General features: G+C 42.7%; 1 protein-coding gene across 11 annotated transcripts in view; it reads left to right on the forward strand.

The window, feature by feature from the left end:
* The window catches only part of AIG1 (androgen induced 1), a 448,408-nt gene that overhangs the window by 327,009 nt on the left and 100,542 nt on the right, over positions 1-20,857 (forward strand). For 3 of the 11 annotated variants that reach the window (XR_012801079.1, XM_075597122.1, XM_075597119.1), the window contains one exon: positions 18,108-18,149. The exons of the other annotated variants lie outside the window; for them this stretch is intronic. Coding sequence is in view for 2 of the 3 variants with exons in the window: in XM_075597122.1 (XP_075453237.1) it covers positions 18,108-18,149 (42 nt within the window). In the remaining variant the exon portion in view is untranslated. The remainder of the gene's footprint in view (positions 1-18,107; positions 18,150-20,857) is intronic. 11 annotated transcript variants of the gene reach the window in all.

Below are 20,857 nucleotides of genomic sequence, written 5' to 3' on the forward strand. Positions count from 1 at the left end.
GATGCTTTTATGTATACATGTTTATGTAATCCTGAACCATGTATTTGTATATTGGTGTTATATGTGTGTGTATATATATATATATATATATATATGTAACACACTGTACAAATGAATGGGGGCAGGGTGGGTGACCGGATGCCCATCATTGCCAGGGGGTAAGTAGAACACCATTTATTTATGCTGATTTATGTGTTTAATAATGGGCAAATAATCTATTATCCATATGTGGATAATAGTTATTTTGCCCATTACTGTATTGTATGTGTTAGGGGGGGGGGGGATGTGTGTTGTATATTGCTATGTTTATTGGGGGCAATTGTCCCCAATAAACATGCTATTGTGCTTTAACCCCTTCATTGCCTTAGCGGACAGCCGCTAAGGTAATGAAGCTGCTTTAATGTATTTTTATTAATAGTGTGCGGGAGCAGGGGGTCCCCTGAGCTGAACCGCATTGATTTCTGCCTCAGAGACCCCTTGCTTCCCGAGTTACAGGCCCCGGTTTGGGGCATCAGTGCCAGTGTCGTCGCCATCTTTATAGCGTCCCCGTCGCGTCTTGCACGCTATAAAGATGGCGGCGACACTGGCCTCCGATGCCCTATACCTGGCCCTGTAACTCGGGAAGCAGGGGGTCTCTGAGGCAGAAATCAATGCGGTTCAGCTCAGGGGACCCCCTGCTCCCGCACACTATTATTAAAATGTACATTAATGCAGCTTCATTACCATTGCAGATAGCCGCTACGGTAAGGAATTATTGTTTATTGATATGTGTGTTTTGACAGTAGTGTAGATGTGTAGGGGGTCTCCAGAGCTGAAACGCATTAGTTTCAGCCTCGGGGACCCCTTACTTCAGGAGATACAGGCCCCATTATGGGGTGCCGGTATCCCCTGCAGAATTTAAATGTCCCGGTCACGTGACGCGGAAGCTTTGAAAGTGCAGGGGATACCGGCACCCCATAACGGGGCCTGTATCTCCTGAAGTAGGGGGTCCCCGGACCTGAAACCAATGCGGTTCAGCTCCGGAGACCCCCTGCTCATGTACACTATTATTAAAATGTATTTATTTAGAGTACGATCGCCTGTAACAGCCTTGCATGGAGATACAGACTCTACATGCAAATGTCACAGGCGGCTTATTTTTTCTATCAGCTAGCGTACGGGAAGTTTCAGTGCGCTAGCAGAGGGAAAAAACATTGCACGCACGATAAGCCAGTTTTGGGCACGTCCGATAGAAAATGGGCTGAGGGCCTTAGTGAATCGTGCCGCCGGCTTAATTTTTTATTGGACGTGATAATTTTTTTCAGGCCGGCGCGAAAGCACGAAGCTTAGTGCATAGCCCCCTATAAGCGCACAGGACTGCGGCAATGCATTTGTTTTGATTATAAGCGCAGCCTAAGGCCAAACGTTTGATAAAATATGCCTTAACCTACCTAAGTCTGTTTTTAGTCATGGACAATTATATGTTGCTCTATCAAGAGTCAGATAGTTTGATTCACTTACTGTAGTGTCAGAAAAGAACCCAGAAATTGACAATTGTTTTAGATACATTTTTGATTATAAAATATAAGTTTAAAAAAATGAGTGAATGTTTAACTAATAACCTTTCAGATCTCCTATATCAGCGTATGTTATGCCGGGTACAGCTAGTTTATATATGTTATTTGTGTAAATGGGAAAAAGCGATGTATAATAATTTTAAAAATAAGTAATAAACAAAAGATGAAAGAGTATTCATTAGCCCTCCTTCCTGTGTAATTTTTTTAAATTATACAATACAGTAAATTAAGTAGATCGATATTCACAAAAAAAAGGCAGAATTTATTTATTTTCATTAAAACCACATTCATGTCTAGTGTGTAATGTATAAATCCTGAATTGTTCTCTGTGACCTAGCACCAAACCTAATATTCCGAGAGATAGCCTTTATACCTACAAACCTTAGAAGCTTTGAGTCACCCTGATAATTTTCCAAAAAGTGTTGGTTAAATCAACCCTGATATTTATCTAGTGACTTTAAGTTGGAAATCTTTTTGATAATATTAATATGTTCAAGGATGCGTACTTGAAGGCATCTCTCATTTTTGCCTATATATTATAGACTGTAAATCATATAAAAAACAAACTATGAAATGCAGTTATTCAAATGATTTATAGGATATTCAATCTTTGTTGTAAAAGACAAAATACAAGAGATTTGATCCTCAAAAAACATGCCACAATGGCCACATTTATAAAAACATCTGAGTAGAGAAGCCCTATAAATGACTATAGATGCAAATGAAACTGGTTTCCAAAAGTTGGTGCCAAAATATTTTTTAAATTAAAGTTTTACTAAAAATCAAAGTTGACTTAGCTGCAATAATCTCCTTTAGATATGGACACCCCAATGTTTAAACAGTCTATATATTGTTTTCAATAGCTATTCAAATTTGTTATAAACATTGGTACATTAGATTTTTTTCTCTAATATTATTCATATCATTAATATAATTTGGATGGCTCTTTCATATCCGGATGTTTTTTTATTTTGTTTTTGTTATTAATACGACATTTTTTAATTATTAATTAATTTATTTTTGGGGAGTTTTTTTATATTGTAACTGATTCTCTATCTCAGAAGTTTTCTAGTTTTTAGGGTGTTTGGCACAAAAACTTGACTGTTATGTCACAAATGTTTTCTAAATTTAAATCTATGCTTTAACGCTATATGTATAACTTATTCCCATTTAACTACTAGCTTGAAGAATAATCAATTTGAGTATTAAATGTTATTTAAAATTGAAATTAAAGTATTAATTGAATACCAATTAAGACCAACTCAACTCCTAGTCCTACAGCCATTCATTCAATATCTGTTTTGTATTCAATATTTGTAGACATGTTTAAAATAATTCTGTCAAACTTACCATTTTGTATATGGTTTGCAATGTCACCACACTTAATAAAACTAAGAAAACAGACTTAGGTGTCTTTAATGAGCTAGGCTGTTTTCAAAGCATATTTTCAGATTAATAGGATGAAGAAATGTTGTTGAATTGCCTCCATAAAGCTCAAAGTGTTTTTTCCCCATAAATATTAGGCTTGGCTGCCTACTGTAGATGTCACAGCTGTGTGAGAGCTGGCACATCTGATTGGGGATCAGTGGCAGGAAAGCACTTGGGTTCAGTTGGACAGAAGTGAATTCTGGAAGCTGAGCTACTGCTGAGGAGCAAAGCTGTCTCTCTGCGTGTAGTGCAGCCATTCTCAGGGATTGTTGTCCTTGTGTGAAGGGGAAATGTAAAAAAATACATAGCATTATACTATTTACTGTACCAACAGACAGTTTATACTACAGTATATTGTACACACAGTTGAACCTCACAGGTTATTTTTCAGGTAAGAAGAGTAACGATAACTGGGAAGAGTAACTGGAAGTCCACCTTTTTCAAATGCCAGTTTTTCACTTTGGGGGCAATTCTATGTAGTATCCTCACTATTTTCCTGCTTGGGAGTCTCAAACTCCTGGGATGAACAGTCAAGGGCCAAAGAAGAGTGCAAAACTTTCCCTAGTAAGCAAGGAGGAGTATTCTGGATACAGGGGCTAGGGACTAGGAAGCCAAAAGGAGGCCGTTCTGGCAGAGGAGGTTAGTGGACCCAACTCCTTGTTAGGTGTGGGCTTGAGCTGGAATTGAGGCTAAAGCCTGCAGGGAAGTCCTTATCTGAATTTGGAAGGGCCAAGACAGGAAATTGTCCTACAAGATTCATTAGGAAAAGCCTGCCTAATGATATGCTGTGTCCTATGATATGCTGTGAGAGTCCACTGTGTATTAAGAGAGTGATCATTGATCCTGTGCAAGCCTGGAGCTGTTGTGCCTGTTAATAAAAGACCTTTGAGTTGCAAAAGATCCTGGAGCCCTATTCTTTATCCTGTACTCACAACCCCCAACTATCCTCCATTACAGCCAAGGCCTGAACCTGCCAGAGGGAACTCTGAGATCAGAGGTAATTGACCACGGAGTTAACACTCTAATTCCTTTGGGAATGAGTAATAGACATTATCACACGTGTACACCCTATCTCCTGCTGCCGGGGTGGGGCGGAGTGGGGGGTAGGTGTGATTCAATTGGCGCCCAATGGGGGGGGCTATTGGAGTGGATATTGCCAGCATGAGGTACTGGAGTGATTTCTGAACTTTGGGGTTCGGGTTTGGATCATCCAGCAATGGATGGTATACAACCATTTTGAACTGTGGCACTCAGGACTGTGATTTCACGAGAGCATGGGTGAAGAAATAATGGAGATAGGCGTTCACGACAAAATGTTGGTCCCAAATGCAGGGGGACGGTGACATCCTCAGTGGGCAGGGGTACCAAAAGATTGAGCATGTGTAAGTCTTTTTCAAGACTGTGCTTACTCACTTTTTGCTCCAGTACAAAAAAGACTCCAGGAGGTAAGCCACCTACTGCAGCTCCTTCCACCTAGTGAGATTAGGTGTTTCCCTGTAACCCCTTGTGCCAGGACCGAATAGTTATACAATTGTGGACTGTGCTTACTCATGGCAAAGAAACACTTTTTGTTCTGGTACTAAAAGGAACCCAGCAGGTAAGCTAGATATGGCAGCACCTTCTCCGCAATGAGATTAGGTGTTCTCCGTTGTCCCTTTGTGCTGGTAACGTATCGTTGTGCTTTTATGTACTGTGTGTATTTACTGTTAGCTCTGGCTAAATAAACTCCGGTTTATTAAACCTCTGTGTACTGTCTGGCGATTCAAAGATCCAATCAACCCTATTCATGACAAGCACCTTAAGGAACCATAAAGTTTCTTATGGGTAAGCAACTGTGACGGTGAAGGGGTAACCAGACCAATAATAAAGATATTATGGCCGGCTAGTTGCCCCTAAACCCTGTTGGGGATGAAGGGGTTAATTGTAATACCGTAATGCCATGTTTTCCCTGAATATCAACTGTGACGTCCCCTGGGTTATACCGTGAAAATAGAGTGTCAGTTCTGCAGCTCAGAACCTAGCTGCATTCCTGTTAATATGTACTGTATGTGTAAAATGTGCCCGCTAAGCAAGGGGGGCTCCTAGCACTGTACAAAGAGTTAATTGAATAAGCGCGTCTGTGGTGAGCAGCTACATTGAAGCCCTGAATCACTTCCTAAACCGCAAACCCTCCGGGGAAGCCTTAACCACAAACTCAAGTGGATAAGTGGCTTGCGGTCTAGTTGAAGTGGTGGAGTGCAACAATGTATCCTGCAGTCTCGTTAACCAATTAAGGTCAATTGGTGAAGTGCTTCTGCGGTTACAGATCCCGGCAAGCAGTGATACATTGTATGCCGGCTTCTGACTACAGAACGACTATGATTCAAACCGCAAACCACATCACGGAGCCTATTCAATTAAGGGACTAACTTGTGTTAGGAGGGAGCTGGCACTCTAATTTTTGGAATGCAGATTGCTATGGACTAATCATGCACATACATGTTGTTTTAATACCACCACCATATGTAGAAATGACATACTGTATAAAAATAACCTGTGTTTTAGGTATTTTAAAATATGAAGACAGGAACCTTTTTCCTGTCAGCCCAGCAGTTAATCCATTAACATTCACATATGTTAGGGATGAATGAGCTGAGGGAGTTCCAACTGCGTACTTCAATGGGCACCCTGCTGCACTGGTGCCCCAATGTCTAGAGAAGTCCGGAGTTGAAAGCCTCAGAGACCCTGAAGTGTTAGGGCGGGATACAGTCAAGTGCCCTGAACAGGTGTAAAGTGCGGGCTATTAACAAATGGTAGCCGACACCCAGACTTACTGTCGCCAGGTAAGGGGTTGGGTCCCGTATGATAAGCAGCATAGGTGCCAAGTTAGCACATGCTCTTAGCAGACCGGGAAGCCACCTCTGCCAGGTTTTTGAGCTACTGGCAAGTCTGGGATAGGCGAGAAAAGTTATTCCCACGGGGGGATTGGCTGTAAAGGTTAAGGATAGGAGTCTTAAGCCTGTAAGAATGCCTGCAGCCCGGTCTTAGTCAGATTCAGCTAAGATTCAGCTTAGAAACATCTTAAGTTTCAACCAAGGTGCATTCCAGCATCAGCGGAGTCCGGAGTGTGAGGGGTTAAAACCATCTTAACAAAGAATTGCACCCTTCTTCCAGAATTCGTTTGAGCTAAGGATTCCCGAATGAATCCTATAAGGACTTAACGAAAAGTTTTCCTTCGGCGGAGATACAGGGGTTGCATTCCGTGCCCCTAGCCAAGGACTGTCACACAGCTCTATTCGCGCACCACCCCGCTCCCGTGCAGTGGTGCCTAGAGACTTTGTTTTCAAGTTATTCATTCCGTGGACATTATACAGTGCAGCCACAGGACCTGGGAACCTTGCAGTCATTGAGTCGACCATGAACTCCTCTTTATACCAAAGTAATTCTAGAGTCAAATGTGAGGCCATCTGTCTGACAGCTAAAGCTTTACCGAAATTGGGTCATGCAACAGGACAATTTTCCCAAGCACACCAGCAAATCTACAACAGAATGGCTGAAAAAGAAAAGAATGAAGGTGTTGCAATGGCCCAGTCAAAGTCCAGACCTCAACCAAATTGAAATGCTGTGGCTGGACCTTAAGAGAGCTGTGCACAAACAAATGCCCACAAACCTCATTGAATTAAGCAGCGTTGTAAAGAAGAGTGGGCCAAAATTCCTCCACAACGATGTGAGAGACTGATAAAGTCATACAGAAAACGATTACTTCAAGTTATTGCTGCTAAAGGTGGTTCTACAAGCTATTGAATCATAAGGTATACTTAGTTTTTCACACATAGCTTCTCCATTTTGGCTTTATTTTTGTTACATAAATCATGACCCGGTGTAATATGTCATGTGTTGTTGTTCATCTGAGGTTGTATTTACCTAATTTTAAGACCTGCAAAGGAACAGATGATTGTTATTATGTCCTGATATGTAAAACCATAGAATTCAAAGAAGGTGTACTTTCTTTTTCACACCACTGTATTTCGTTTCCCCCATCCCAGAAAGTGTATATTGAGTGTAATTGTGAAGAATGGTGTGTTTGTCTTAAAAGGAAATAAATTACAATTTATTTTACCCTCTTTGTTGTGCTCAATCCAGAATCCCAGTAGTAATGTGTTAATAAGTCTTGGTCTCCCGTGACAGCAATGTTTAATAAGTGTGGCATATTGCAGGGGGACGCAGGCAGTTTCAGAGGCCCCGTGGCATTTAAATTAAAGGCCGAGGGATTGCGTGAGGCCTCTGCAACTCACTTACCGGGATTCTGCGGAGCTGGTAAGCCGCGTTGCTATGGCATTGCAGCGTCAAATGACACAGCGGTGTCATGCGGAGTAACATCACACATCCGTCTCCATGGTAACAGGGTCACGTGATGTCACGCCATGTGACCCCGCAGCGTCATTTGACGCCACCAAACAAGGTGAGGGGGAGCAGGTAGGGGGACGCGGCTCAAAAAGGTTGCACTCCCCTGGCATATTGCATCTATACTAGTCAGCTTGTATTAGGGAGGAGTTATATGATGCAGATTTTAAAATGTATACATTTTTGTTGTTCTGCCTGTTATTTTTCATCTTTTTTAATATCGACCCACTTGAGGAGTTGTGGCCCTGTAGGAGAAAAGAAGACTGCCTTAATCAGAGCATACCGTAGGGAGCAAATATGGGAACAGTGAGAAATAAAGCCGAGATAAGGAGTTGCAAAGGAGTGAAGAGAAATTATTTTGTAATGAATGCAGATTTAATGGGAAGCCAGCAGAGAGTTTTTAGTAGGGGGGAAGCAGAAAGCGCTTGAAAACAAAAGTATCATCACAGCAGCATTCTGCATAGAATGAAGGGTAGAATGCTGCAAGGCAGGTTGATGAGTGAGGAGAAGGTTGCAGAAGCCCAGAAGGGAGATAATTAGGGCATGCATTAATGTTTTAGTAGTAGAAAAACAGAGAAACGGTCATATTTTAGCTATATTACTGAGAAGCTAGCAGCAAGATAATAGCATTCATTTGAGGGTAAAATGAAAGGAAAGAGTCAAATATGACACCTTGACAACAGACTTGAGGAACTCAATGGATTGTTGTGTTATTCACTGTTATCGTAAAGGGCACAATGGAGCTTCATTTAGAAGGGAATATGAGAAGCTCAGTATTGAATTTGAGGCATCTACTGTAGTTGCCATCCAAAATTTGATTGCCGTTAGACAAATGGAGACCTGTGACTGTACTGCAGATGTGAGGTTCGGTGTGCATAGATACAGCTGTGACATCTGCGTACAGGTGATACCTTGAGCCAAAATGATTAATATGGTCACCAAGGAAGAGTGTATAGAAAGAATAAGGTCCCAGAACTGAGCCTTGACGTATACCAACAGATAGATAAAAGGAGGTAGAAGAGTTGTTAGCAATAAATAACCTAAAGGAATGATGAGCGAGATAGGAAGAAAACCAGAAGAGCGCTTTTTCATAAACACTAAGGCAGCGAAGAGTGTGGAGAAGAGGGTGGTCAACAGTTTCAAAGGCTGCAGACAGGTCAAGTACAATGAAAATGCAGTAATGTCTTTGGGATTTAGCAATGTGGAGGTTACAGTACTTGCTACTTTGGCTAGTGCTGTTTAGTAGAGTGAGTAGTGCAAACCCCTGATTGAAGAGCTAGTAGAGCGTAGGACTTGAGGAAAGAAAGCATGCAGGATGATAAAAGTAAGATAAAGCCATTATAAACGTTTGGAGGCACAATGCAGGAGAGAGACCAGGCTACAGTTAGATTGTTTAGGGAGTGCTGTTCTTGAGAATAGATTCACAACGGCAGAGTTATGTAAGATAAAGGAGAATAATGTTGTTATTGAAAGTGGGTTCACAGCAGCATGCTTAAAGTTGGAAGGAAAGATAATGGAGGATAGAAAAGAGTTGGAAATGTGAGTGAGTGGTGGGATCAGATGAGAGCATCTGGAGCATTGGTGGGCAACAGACTCCCTGAGCTATCTAATGACAATACTAATCACTAGTTCCAAGTGTAAAGAGAGGAGTGGGACAATATTAATCCGAATTCTGGCTTTAAGAAGCTTACTGGAGGGGGCAGGGATAAGCTCCTACCCACAGCTGTAACATCCTGTCTGCCTGTGTATGTGTATATATATATATATATATATATATATATATATATATATATATATATATATATATATATTACATATATTACATATATGACATATATATATTATGTAATGTTCGGCGGGCTATGTGTGGCCCTAGGGGTATATCTTGTTCTCTACCACTGATCTAGAGTAAATAAAGGAAATTCTGGAGAATACGTGTACAGAATGGTACAAAGAGGATTTCTCATCTTATAGAGCCCACTTTGTGTTTGTAGACAGATGAAGGATGAAAAATAGTTTGTAGAATGTTTGAAAAATAACTTACAGTAGCTAGAAATAATGCTGAGTTATAACAGAACAGGTGGAAGCCTTAATCCATAGACGCTCAGAGAAGCGAGTGCAGGAGCGTAGATGTCTGATTATTGAGCCTGAGTTGAGGATTGGAGCAACGAGAGGGCCATAGAAGAAGGGGAGCATGCTCATTCATGCAGTTGGAAAGGATAGAGTTGCAGGGGTGGTGACAACATTATCAGGGTCAGAAGGGGATAGGGAAGAGAGTTTAGGGGTAAGAGAGGATTCCAGAGCTTGAAGATCCATAGACCTCAAATCTTTGGAATTGTAAGGGGAGATGGTGTAACAGGCTAGTTGGAGACAGCAAAGAAGATTAGGTGATGGTCCATGAGCAGAAAAAGGGATATGTAGAAGTCAGAAAGTGAACAGTTTTGAGTAAAACAAGGTCTACAGATGCAACCACGAGTATTAGAACTCTTGCTTGGGAAATTCTGGGGCAGTCTCACAGTAAACGCCTCAACATTGCCGCAACATTGCCTCAACATTTCTGTGAGATTCTTAATGGCCCATCGAATTAACACAACATTAACACTGTGTTACTCCGATGGGCCATTAAAAATCTCACAGAAATGTTGAGGCAATGTTGAGGCATTTACTGTGAGACTGCCCCAGAATCTCCCAAAATGTCCCAGGTAAGTGTTCTAATACTGGTGGCTGCATCTGTATGTAATGGCTTTCAGTATATGTGCTGGAAGCAGTCCATTGATGAAGGTCATAGGTGGAAACAAGGTGAGAAAATGCGAAGTCCACTAAACAGAGTGGTCATCAATATGACATTAAAATATCCATAAAGAAGAGTTTGAGAGTCAGAGGAGACAAATAAGGTCAACTCGGGCTCAATATCAGAGTGATAAGGGGAGGTAGCAGAAAAAGGACACCAATAAATTACAGCAATACGTAGGGTAAATAGAGAAAAAGACAGATATCAAGAAACTCAAAGGATAGGAAGGACAGAAAATGAAGAACAGCTGGAAACGGCAATGGGGGAGAAAGAAATCCCACATCCGAAGACGGTGAGAGACAGGAAATATATATATGACGTTATGTAGGTTATGGTTGAAAGCAGGGATATTAGGTAAGCATAAGGATATGGAATGGGCCAGGGTTAGGAGAAATGTAACCAGCTTCAAGTTGCTTAAGGAGGGAGAGAGAAGAGGTGAAATTGGGACTTGTAAGAGTGTATCTTGCGTTGAAGGGTAGAAGTTATGAGCTTTAAATGCAGAACGGTTTATGGGCATAGTGAAGAAAGGAGTGACGGTGCAATGTATTAGGATGTGAGAGTTATAGGACAGATAGAAGGAACTCTTAATAAGCAAAGATGAAGCTGTAAATAAGAAAAGAGTAACAGAGTGGACATAGTGGGAGAACAGGCATCAATTTTTGACCTAAGGAGGGAGGGAAGGGGAGAGGGAGAGAGAGGGAGAGGGAGAGGGAGGAGATAGATTAAGAGGCAAGCCCTCTTTTAGTGCCATATATCTAAGTAGTACAGAGCCATAAAACACCCATTCAAGTAACTCTTAAGGGTGCCATTCCTCTTCCATGTTAATTTGTTATTTCCTCACCATACTGTACAGTAGAATTTCTCTTTTTACCTCTCTAGTGTTTTTCTTGCTCACTGTTTCTAACAGTATCAGACCCTGTAACATTTTGCACATACTGTAACAATATGTACCATAGTAGTTCCTCTACTCGTGCTCTACAGGGGAGCTTCCAAGCATTTCCTATGATAGTCCTCTAACCTATGCAGCTTAACAGACATCAGGTCTTACAGGTCACAAAAAACACGTAGTGTACCTGCTTAAAAGGTACAGTTGGAGGGTATGATTTTATTCCTGAAAAAATAGTCCCAAAAAGTTAACATGGCTGCTAAGCTCCTCCTATTTTGTGCCAGTCCTGGATTTCAAACGAGCCTTATCTGAGAGCGTCAAGATAAGGTACTTTCGTTATGTATGTATATCTTTTTTTACAGTATATAGTGCCGTTCATGTGCATAGCGCTTTATGGCAGTAATACACATAATCTATTAGGAATTAGTGCTTCACACATAAAAGTAGACATTTAGGAAAAGGAGTCCCTGCCCCGAAGGGTTTACAGGCTAAAGTTATTAAACCTTATTTGAAGTCTGTCTGGAAAGCAGCTCGGTGCTTGCTGGTGGGGTTGAGAACATTACAATAAACAGCAGAGGTTGCTATTTGAACACTACTACAGACATTTATCCTTTTTCAATAAAAGTGAATATAACACAGCTTGGAAATAAAATAAATAATAAGTTTGGCAATCTGCTTTAAAGGTGGTCATTGAACTCATTCTCAAAATAGGCCATGTTTTTGTGGTGCCTGCACCTTTAATGTTTATACAATAGCAAAGGATTTTGTCCAAGATCGATTCACAATAAAGTAACACATATGCTCTGTGCAACGCCCTAAAATATAATGGGTGAAAGCAACAACAACATAGTGCTACCACACTCCTGTGGAATCGGATATTTGGTCGCGGCTGAAATGCTGCGTCCAAGTTGTCACCGGCGTTTGGCACTGAGGGACCCTTCGCCACAGTCACTACGCCACTGGACACTCAGCTGCCAGCCATTTTTCCAATAAGGTTAGTTAATTTAAGAAGTTTTAGTGGTTAGGGTAGGGGTTAAGGATAGGGGTTTTTAGGGTAAGGGCTGAGGGTAAGGGGTTAAGATTTTTAGGTTAAGGGGTTAAGATTTTTAGGGTAAGTAGTAGCGTTGGTATTAGGGGTTAAGATCAAGGTAAAGGGTAAGGTTAGGGGCTAGGTTAGGGGCTTACCTTAGTGATGAAGCTGCTGGCTGAGAGATGTCCCTTTGGTGAGGTGAGTGGCGGCTAAACATCGGCAGTGACATGGTCACGGACATTTTGCTGCGGCCAAATGTCCTAGACCGCACGCCTGGCCCTCCATGATGCAGTAAAGCAAATCAATCCAATAACATTGTCTTTATTTGGAGAAGTTTCAGCGTCACCATTTGACCTTGCTACAGTGCCACCTGCAGTTGGCTCTTGTCGTTTCTTTGCTAGATGATGTATGCGTTGATGCTTTTGAATTTCATGTCACGCAGCAGCTTCTGTAAATATATTATTTGTGTCCAGTGAGTTTGCCAGAAATTATGCATTCTAGGGATTATAGTGAGAGAGAGAATGAACAATATTTCAAACATTTGTCCTCAGTGTTTACCACAGTAAGCTTTTCTGTCACTGCCTGCAAGATTTTTGTCCCTTACCTTGGAGTGGATTTTGACATCACCAGCACGGGGATGACAGATGCACAGTCTATTGAATAAAGACCGTTGTGAGTTCAACGACTACAGCATGCAGACTAGATTAGAACACCATTTTACCCACTGGTAAATTCAACTTAAATTCCCACTTATAGAAAAAGTAGGCAGATAGACAGACCTCTACTTTTTCTATAAGTGGGATCTAGATATCAATACATTTATTTTTATCATGTGTCAATTACATTTTTTTTATTAACCTTAAACTTATTCAAATTCACCATTATAATTTAATGTCAACATAAAAAAACACATTAATTTGAAAATATATGCTTGTCAACAAAAGCTTTTTAATGCATATGCATTATTTATAAATAGTTATCTTACACCGTGTTGATTTAGACTAACTTACTATTTCATTTGATCATTAATATATATTATATGTTGTGTAATACTGTAATGCTTTCCTTATTTGCAAAATACAAAATACTGTTAAAGGAATATCTCTCTATATAAAAATGTACATTTTGCAATGTAATGAAACTAAACTGACACAATTGTTTTTTGGGGGGTAGGGCAGTGGGGTTATGGAAATTAATACTTAGCCTGTCCTCGCTGTCAGAAGATCAAACTACATCAGAGACATACAAAGCAGATTGCCACTTCGCTCAACATCACACAAAAGGGTGAAACTTGCAACACCTATACTTTAGTTTATAATGTAAAAACCAAGTTAAAAAATACTACTTAAGACTGATGCCAGTAGTTGATTTTTGGTCTTAGAGGAGACTGCAGATTTTAAGTGAGCTCTTTGGCTCCTCCTAGTGGGATATTTGTTGATTTATTTATCAAATGTTTTCCCAGGAAGTAATTACATTGAGAGTTACCTCTCATTTTCAAGTATGTCCTGGGCATAGAGTTAAGATGACAAATAATACATGGTTACAAATACAGTTGCATAAGTGAACAGGGTATACATTATATACAAGACATAGCATGCACAGTTAGAGATAATATATATTATAGACGTATGTGCCGGTTACAGACCAGGCTAACATGTGAGACAGCTTCAGTTTTGAAATAACTTAGACTGCTGGTGGCTGTGAGAGTCTCCGGTATATTGTTCCAGTTTTGGGGTGCATGGTAAGAGAAGGAGCAGCGTCCGGATACTTTACTGAACCGTCAGATTTCAGATAAGTGCTGCATGTGGTAGGGGTGAAGAGCTTGTTCAGATAGCTGGGTAGCTTGCCCAGAAAGTCTTTGAAGACAAGACAGGAAAGAAAGACTTTGCGCCTAGACTCAAGTGATGACCAATCTAGTTCTTTGAGCATTTCGCAGTGATGTGTGTTGTAGTTGCATTGGAGAACAAATATTGAATTGTAGAGGGTGTCAAGTTTGCTAAGGTGGGTTTGGGATGCCGAGCCGTATACACTATGTCCCCATAGTCGATGACTGGCATTAGTAACTGCTGTGCGATACGCTTTCTGACTAGGAGGGTTAGGGAGGATTTGTTCCTGTAAAGTACACCTAGTTTGGCATAGGTTTTGGATGTCAGGGTATCAATGTGCATCCCGAATGTTAAATGGGAGTCAAACCATATGCCCAAGTATTTGAACTAGTAACAGGAGTTAGGGTGGTTACTAGTTTAAATAGGAAAGTGTCACCCAAACTAGCTAAAACAGGGGTGGCCAATTATTTTGACTGGTGGGACACTTTACCAGCTTTGGTAAGCTCTGCGGGCCACATACTTAATGTAAGTCCTCACCAGCTTCTCCCCCACATGCCCCCTCCTCTCCAGATTCTACCCCACATGCCCCCTCCTCTCCAGATTCTATCCCACATGCCCCCCTCCTCTCCAGATTCTATCCCATATGCCCCCTTCTCTCCAGCTTTTTTTCTACATACTGTACTATTTTTCTCACATGCATCTCCCCTACATGCTTCCACCACTCTCCTTTCTTTCACACTTCCCCCTCCTTTTTCTCACTATCCCCATCTACTTTCTCTCAACCCTCCCTCTCCCACTCTCCTCCCACCTTATTCTTTTGTAACCCTCCACCCGTCCCCTGATTGCAGAAGTTGACCCAACTGTGGGGCCTACTTTCTGTGTTAGGACCACCTGAATGAGTTTCCTCCGCCGCCGCTGTCGGGTAAGGCCCAGGGAGGGGGGATGAAGAGAGGGGGACCCTATATGTAGCGGGCCGGATAGAAATAATTTGGTGGGCCATATTTTGCCCACCCTTGAGCTTAGCTAAGCACATACTTTATTAGTATCACAGGAATGAATACTAGTCAAAGCGTTGCAAAGACAATGGGGAACAATACAAGTCCCTATGGTATAAACACTGTGCGTGTGTATTGAGTCTTATAAACAGTTATGTTAAGTCCACTATTTTTTACTGTGCATAAATTACAAAAAAAATGAAGCACTTCTAATGCGTTTTTGTCCGTTTGTTTGTTTATAACACTAAAAAACTAAAATCAGTACATAATATTGTATAAATAATATAATTTGAATTATAACAGATAATGTGGGTGATACAGTACACTCCACAGAGAAATTTCACCCATCTTTAAATTACCGTATATCATGTTGCATGGGAACACCGAACATAATTGTTCCGTTCGTCCGAGGTAGTAATGAGCATTAAGGTCATTGATTTAAAATAGAAGTTACAGATGTTGTTTTACTATAAACACTCCTGACTCCTCTCTTTTATTTTCATCCTAGAACAGCATAGTCAGAGTCCTGATATTGATCCCTAACCCTTGCTTAAACCCTCACACACACTATACCTGGTGTTTTACTGTAACTCCAATCCAGCTAGATTGCAAACTGCTTAGGGCAGGGATCTGCTTCCTCTTGTCTGTTTGTCTTAACATATATGTACTCTTGTCAAGCTATTTTATTCTGTAGCACAGTACAATGTGGGAGGGAGGACAATATGTTGGCACCGCACAAATTCAAGATAATATTCATTCTTGTATGTGTGTTGTGGGCTACCTCAATCACTATACTGCCAGAAGGGCTGTCAGTGAATCATTATACAATGGTTAAAAGCCCATGTGACACAAAAAAGGTTAAAAGGGAATCGGTTGAGGACGGCAGCATGCTACTAAGATCACCCACAGAGATTTATGCTGTCCTCTTATTTGAAAAGTCCACACTCCACTCTTACCTTCTGGTGCCCTTTCAGTCACTTTCATTACTCTTTGGATATAGCGAAATCTCTGCCAATTTGACTTTGGTAGGGTTCCATTAGCTGTCTGTTTCAGTTTGTTCCTTTCTCCAACCATCTGCTCATTTTACTTCCTTTTATTGTCATGCAGAATGTATGGAGATGAGGCTTGTTAATCATTGCAAAGAAATGGTATGTAGAACACTGTGTGTGGCTTTGTTTATCCGTTATACTGTTGGCTACTGCTGCTGTAATTTTCTATGTTCTTTTCAGTCATAATTTATCTGTGAAGGAGTTACATTCTTTAACGGGTGTTTCCATTGTTAAACCAATTTCTTCATTAATGAAATCGTAAAAGGGATTAAGGTTTTTTTTCTTCGTTAGCCCTACGAGTGCCAGGGGCTACGGCACCAGAGTGCATCAGCCCCTCCAGTACTCGCAATCACTCAGTAACCAATGATAGAAGGGAAGGGGAGGCGTCCTCTTTCCTTTCCATATTAACATAGATCACGTTCTCGATCTCCCCTAGAAAAATGAGCAGGTATATTAAGACAGGGGTGCGCAAACTTTTCCCCGTGCGCACCCCTGCCTGCTCTACTCTGTGCCTCGCGACACCCCCCCCCCTCCCGTTCCCCCTGCTCGACCCCGGCGTCAAATGACACGAAGGGTCATGTGATGTCACATCGCCATGATAGGTGACGTGTCGCTGGAAGGAAAGGTAAGTTTATTATAGAGGCCTCGCCCGGTTCCCCGGCATTTGATTTAAATGCCCGGGGGGAGAGGGCGGGACCTCTATAAATGCCGCGCCTCTCCAGAAAATCTAGCCGGCACGCCCCCCAGTTTGCGCACCGCTGCATTACGATATACAGTAGCTAGTACATCATGGGGCCCCTGGAGTGCCAGACCCTATGACATAGTGGCCTATAGGGGACCCAAAGGGTTAAACTGTGATAGTGCCAGTTAGGTCACTCTTACACAGAAACTCCCATTTTTTTCAGGGCGAGTTTCTGTGTGATAATTCCACCATTCAGCCATATCACAGTTTAATCAATAACCCTAAGGAATATTTGTGAATGTTTGGAATTTGAGATTTATTTTTACTGTTTTGTAATTGAAATCTTTAAGTGGATTACTTAAGCAAAATATATCCTATCTTGTAAAAATGACCACAAATAATACTTGGCCTGGCTCAATGGAGTATACATAGTCAAGATAACACTAGGCAATATAGGGTATGTGATCAAAACTGCATTACTAAATTATTTTTTTACATTTTACCATATTAAACCCTTAGTAGTCAAGTGGCCAGTTGGGCATGGTAAATCCTTGGCTAGCTGGACTCTATGTTAGTGTTTCTCAACCGAGGTTCAGCGATACCCAGTGACGGATACAACATTTTGCTTGCCATAGGCACGTACCATTTTTGTCGCCTGGGCTGCCTTCTTCTGCAGCGCCGCCCTCCTCCTTCTGCAGTGTCTTGGCATCAAATGACGCCACAATGTCATGTGACGACGTGTTTCCATGACAACACAATGCCTTGTGACATCGCCTTATCATGACAATGCGTCGTCACATGAAATGACGCCGAACCCTGCAGAAGGAGGAGGGTGGCGCGAAGAAGGTAAAAGACCTTTACAGAGGCCCTACACTTTTCCTGGCAATCAGTGGGGAAGAGAGCGGGGCCTTTGTATATGGAGGGGGGGGAACAACATTTCTTCCAAAAAAATTCCGCCCTACTGTATACCCAAGCCTAATGGGATATCCGCCACTGGCTATACCCCAGGGTGCCATTGAAGGATCAAAAGGGATCTGCGGGATTTCCCATTCTTACAAAGCTGAGAGAAAGCAGGGTGGTTGCTAGGGGGCTGGACAGTTTCCTCCATCCTGATTGGCTGCTGCTAGCTAATGCAACCAACCAGGAGGAGGTGCCAGGAGCCTGAAGGCTGGGGTCAAGCAGAAGAGGAAGCAGTATGGACAGGAGAAGTGTGAGCAAAGGGAGGTGAGGATTGGTGGATGTGTGTATCTGTTCTGCTGTGTTTCTTTTTGCTGTGACTGTCTTATTTGTGTGTATGTGTGTGTGTGTGAGACGGTCTGTCCCGTGTAGGTGTGTAGCAGTTTGCACTATTGTTGGGGTGCCTCTGCAATTAAGCACTATGAATAGGGGTGCTTTGAGAGAGAAAAAGGATGGGAACCCAATGATCTACTAAAGGAGTTAATACAGCCCTAGTTCTAACTTTCACTAATATGACCCGACAGGTCCAGGAATTCTGCTCAAGAGATCAAAGGTGGCGCTCAAACGTGAGTATGATACAGTACGTAATTAAATGTGAGTCCTAGTACATGATTCACGTGCAAAAAAGTACGGATGTGTCAGTAAGTGAAAACAACCAGGGAAGTGACACTTGGGTCCCAAGGCTCAACAAAGTATCCGGACATTCCTCCTTCTCTTACCGTGCACCCCAAAAAATTGGAACAACCTACAGTTTCGGAGACTCTCACATCCACCACCAGTTTAAGTTCTTTCAAATCTAAGGCTGTCACGCATTTTAATCTGGTCTGCAACTGTTTCATACGCCCATAATATATAGTATCTTTAACTGTTCATTTATGTAACTGTATTTGTAACCATGTATTATTTGTCTTAACTCTGTGCCCAGGACATACTTGAAAACGAGAGGTATCGCTCAATGTATTACTTACTGGTAAAATATTTTATAAATAAATAAATAAATTATTCAGTAAAGGTTCATAAAAAATATTTCCATGGCATTTAAATCGCCGTTTTTTGGAGCGTTGCTATCACGGTATTCAGCAAGCCTTCATTACCGTTCATAGCAATATTGCCAAAACGAGCGATTTGCTGCCAGCGATAGCATTGAGCCTCTGAAAAGGCCTGACCCGGCGATACATTTCTGCTGCAGAGAGAGCTGCTCTGAGAGAGCTGCCTCTGCCAGCGAAAATCTCGGACGAAAATTATGTTTTTTAATATACATTTCATTCATAGTGTAGATATGCAGCGGGTCTCCGGAGCTGAACCGCGTTGGTTTTATGTCCGGTCCGGTCACGTGACGCAGGACATTTAAATGCAGAGGGATACCGGCACCCCATAATGGGGCCTGTATCTCGGGAAGCAGGGGGACCCGGACATAAAATCAACGCGGTTCAACTCTGGAGACCCCCTGCACATCTACACTATGAATATTAAAAATATTTAATAAACATCAATACACCCCCTCCTGTGCACCCCCATAATGTAAAACCATTATTTATTTTTTAACATACAGGATTAATACCCCAGCGCTATGGTAGTCCCCGGTGGTCCCGACGAGTGTCCGCAGGCCCCACAGTGCACCAGTACCCCAAGGTCTGGGGGATCTGGGTGGTTCCCGCCAGGCGCCATGGGCTTCCAGGTGGTCCCCGTGGGTCACCTTGAGCCACAATGGGGTCTACGGGTTGACCCGCGAGTGTCTGGGGGTCCCCGGGTCAACCCCACAGGTGTTTGAGGCCCTCGGGTGGTTCCCATGGGGGTCTGGGTGCCCTCGGGTGGTCCCTGCGGTCCGCTGGGCCCCCACAGCTGTGGGGCTCCCGGTTCTTCCCCATAGGTGTCCCCCGTGGGTCCGCAGGTGGTACCCGTGGGTGTCCGGGGGGTTCTCATGTGGTTTCCATAGGTCCCCGCAGACCTAAGGTACCAACCTTGTATGTCAACAAATAAACATGGCCTACATTTCAATTAATCCCCCCCCCCCCCCTCTGCCCAAACACATACAGTACAGTAATGGGCAAAATAACTATTATCCAGATATGTAAATAAATACAGTTCTACTTACCACACCAATATGCTGGCCATCCTCCTCATGATACAGCAGGTCCCTCTGTCCTCCGTTGCCAGAAAGCATACAGACATAATAAAGACATTCTAATGGCCCCTAACCCCTTAATCACCCTAGCTGTTAATAACCGCTATAGTAATTAAGGGGTTAAACCACGCTGCCCCGCTACCCACCCGTGAGGCCCAGCGGACCTGCAGGGACCACCCGAGGGCCCCCAGACACTCGTGGGCCTACCCATGGACCCCATTGTGACCCACGGTGACCCATGGGGACCACCTGGAGGCCCACGGCACCTGGTGGGAACCACCCGGAGACCCCCAGACCCTGGGGTACTGGTGCACTGTGGGGCCTGCGGACACTCGTCGGGACCACCGGGGACTACCGTAGGTCTGGGAATCCTGTATGTTAAAAAATAAATAATGGATTGACATTATTGGGGGCACGGGGGGGGGGTGTATTGATGTATATTAAATATTGCAATTTTATTGTGTGTGTATTGTTTTTATTGTGTGTAGCGGGGGTTTGTGAAGGGGGTATTAACCCCAAGGATGGGTGTTTAGACCTTGTGGGTGGGTAGTGGTAGGTTTAACCCCTTCATTACCTTAGCGGTATTAACCGCTAAGGTAATGAAGGGGTTAAGTCCACCCGCAACCCCCCTCACCCCCCCGCAAGGCCTAAACACCCACCAAGGGCCAAATACCCCCTTCACCCACCCCCGCTACCCACAATAAGCCTTGCACGGGTGGTTAACCACTTCATTGACTTAGTGGTTAACCCAGTGGTTCCCAAACTTTTTCGGTTCAAGGCTCCCTAAGTCGATCAGAATTTTTTCAAGGCTTCCTAAGGTGATCAGGATTTTTCCATGGCGCCCAAAGTGAAAACAAAGTTGTATATACATACCTAACAGTTGCAGTGCGCAGTTGGTATGTCTCTCACGCAGACTCTCGCTCTCTCAGACACGCTCACGCAGAGTCTCTCTCTCACACACGTAGACTCTCACACACGCAGACTCTCACACACGCAGACTCTCGCACACGCAGACTCTCGCACACGCAGACTCACACACACTCTCACTCTCACACACACTCTCACTCTCACACACACACTCACTCTCACACACACACTCTCACTCACACACTCTCACTCTCACACACTCTCACTCTCACACACACTCTC

This window comes from Ascaphus truei, chromosome 4 (genome assembly GCF_040206685.1).
Source record: "Ascaphus truei isolate aAscTru1 chromosome 4, aAscTru1.hap1, whole genome shotgun sequence".
Lineage (NCBI taxonomy): Eukaryota > Metazoa > Chordata > Amphibia > Anura > Ascaphidae > Ascaphus > Ascaphus truei.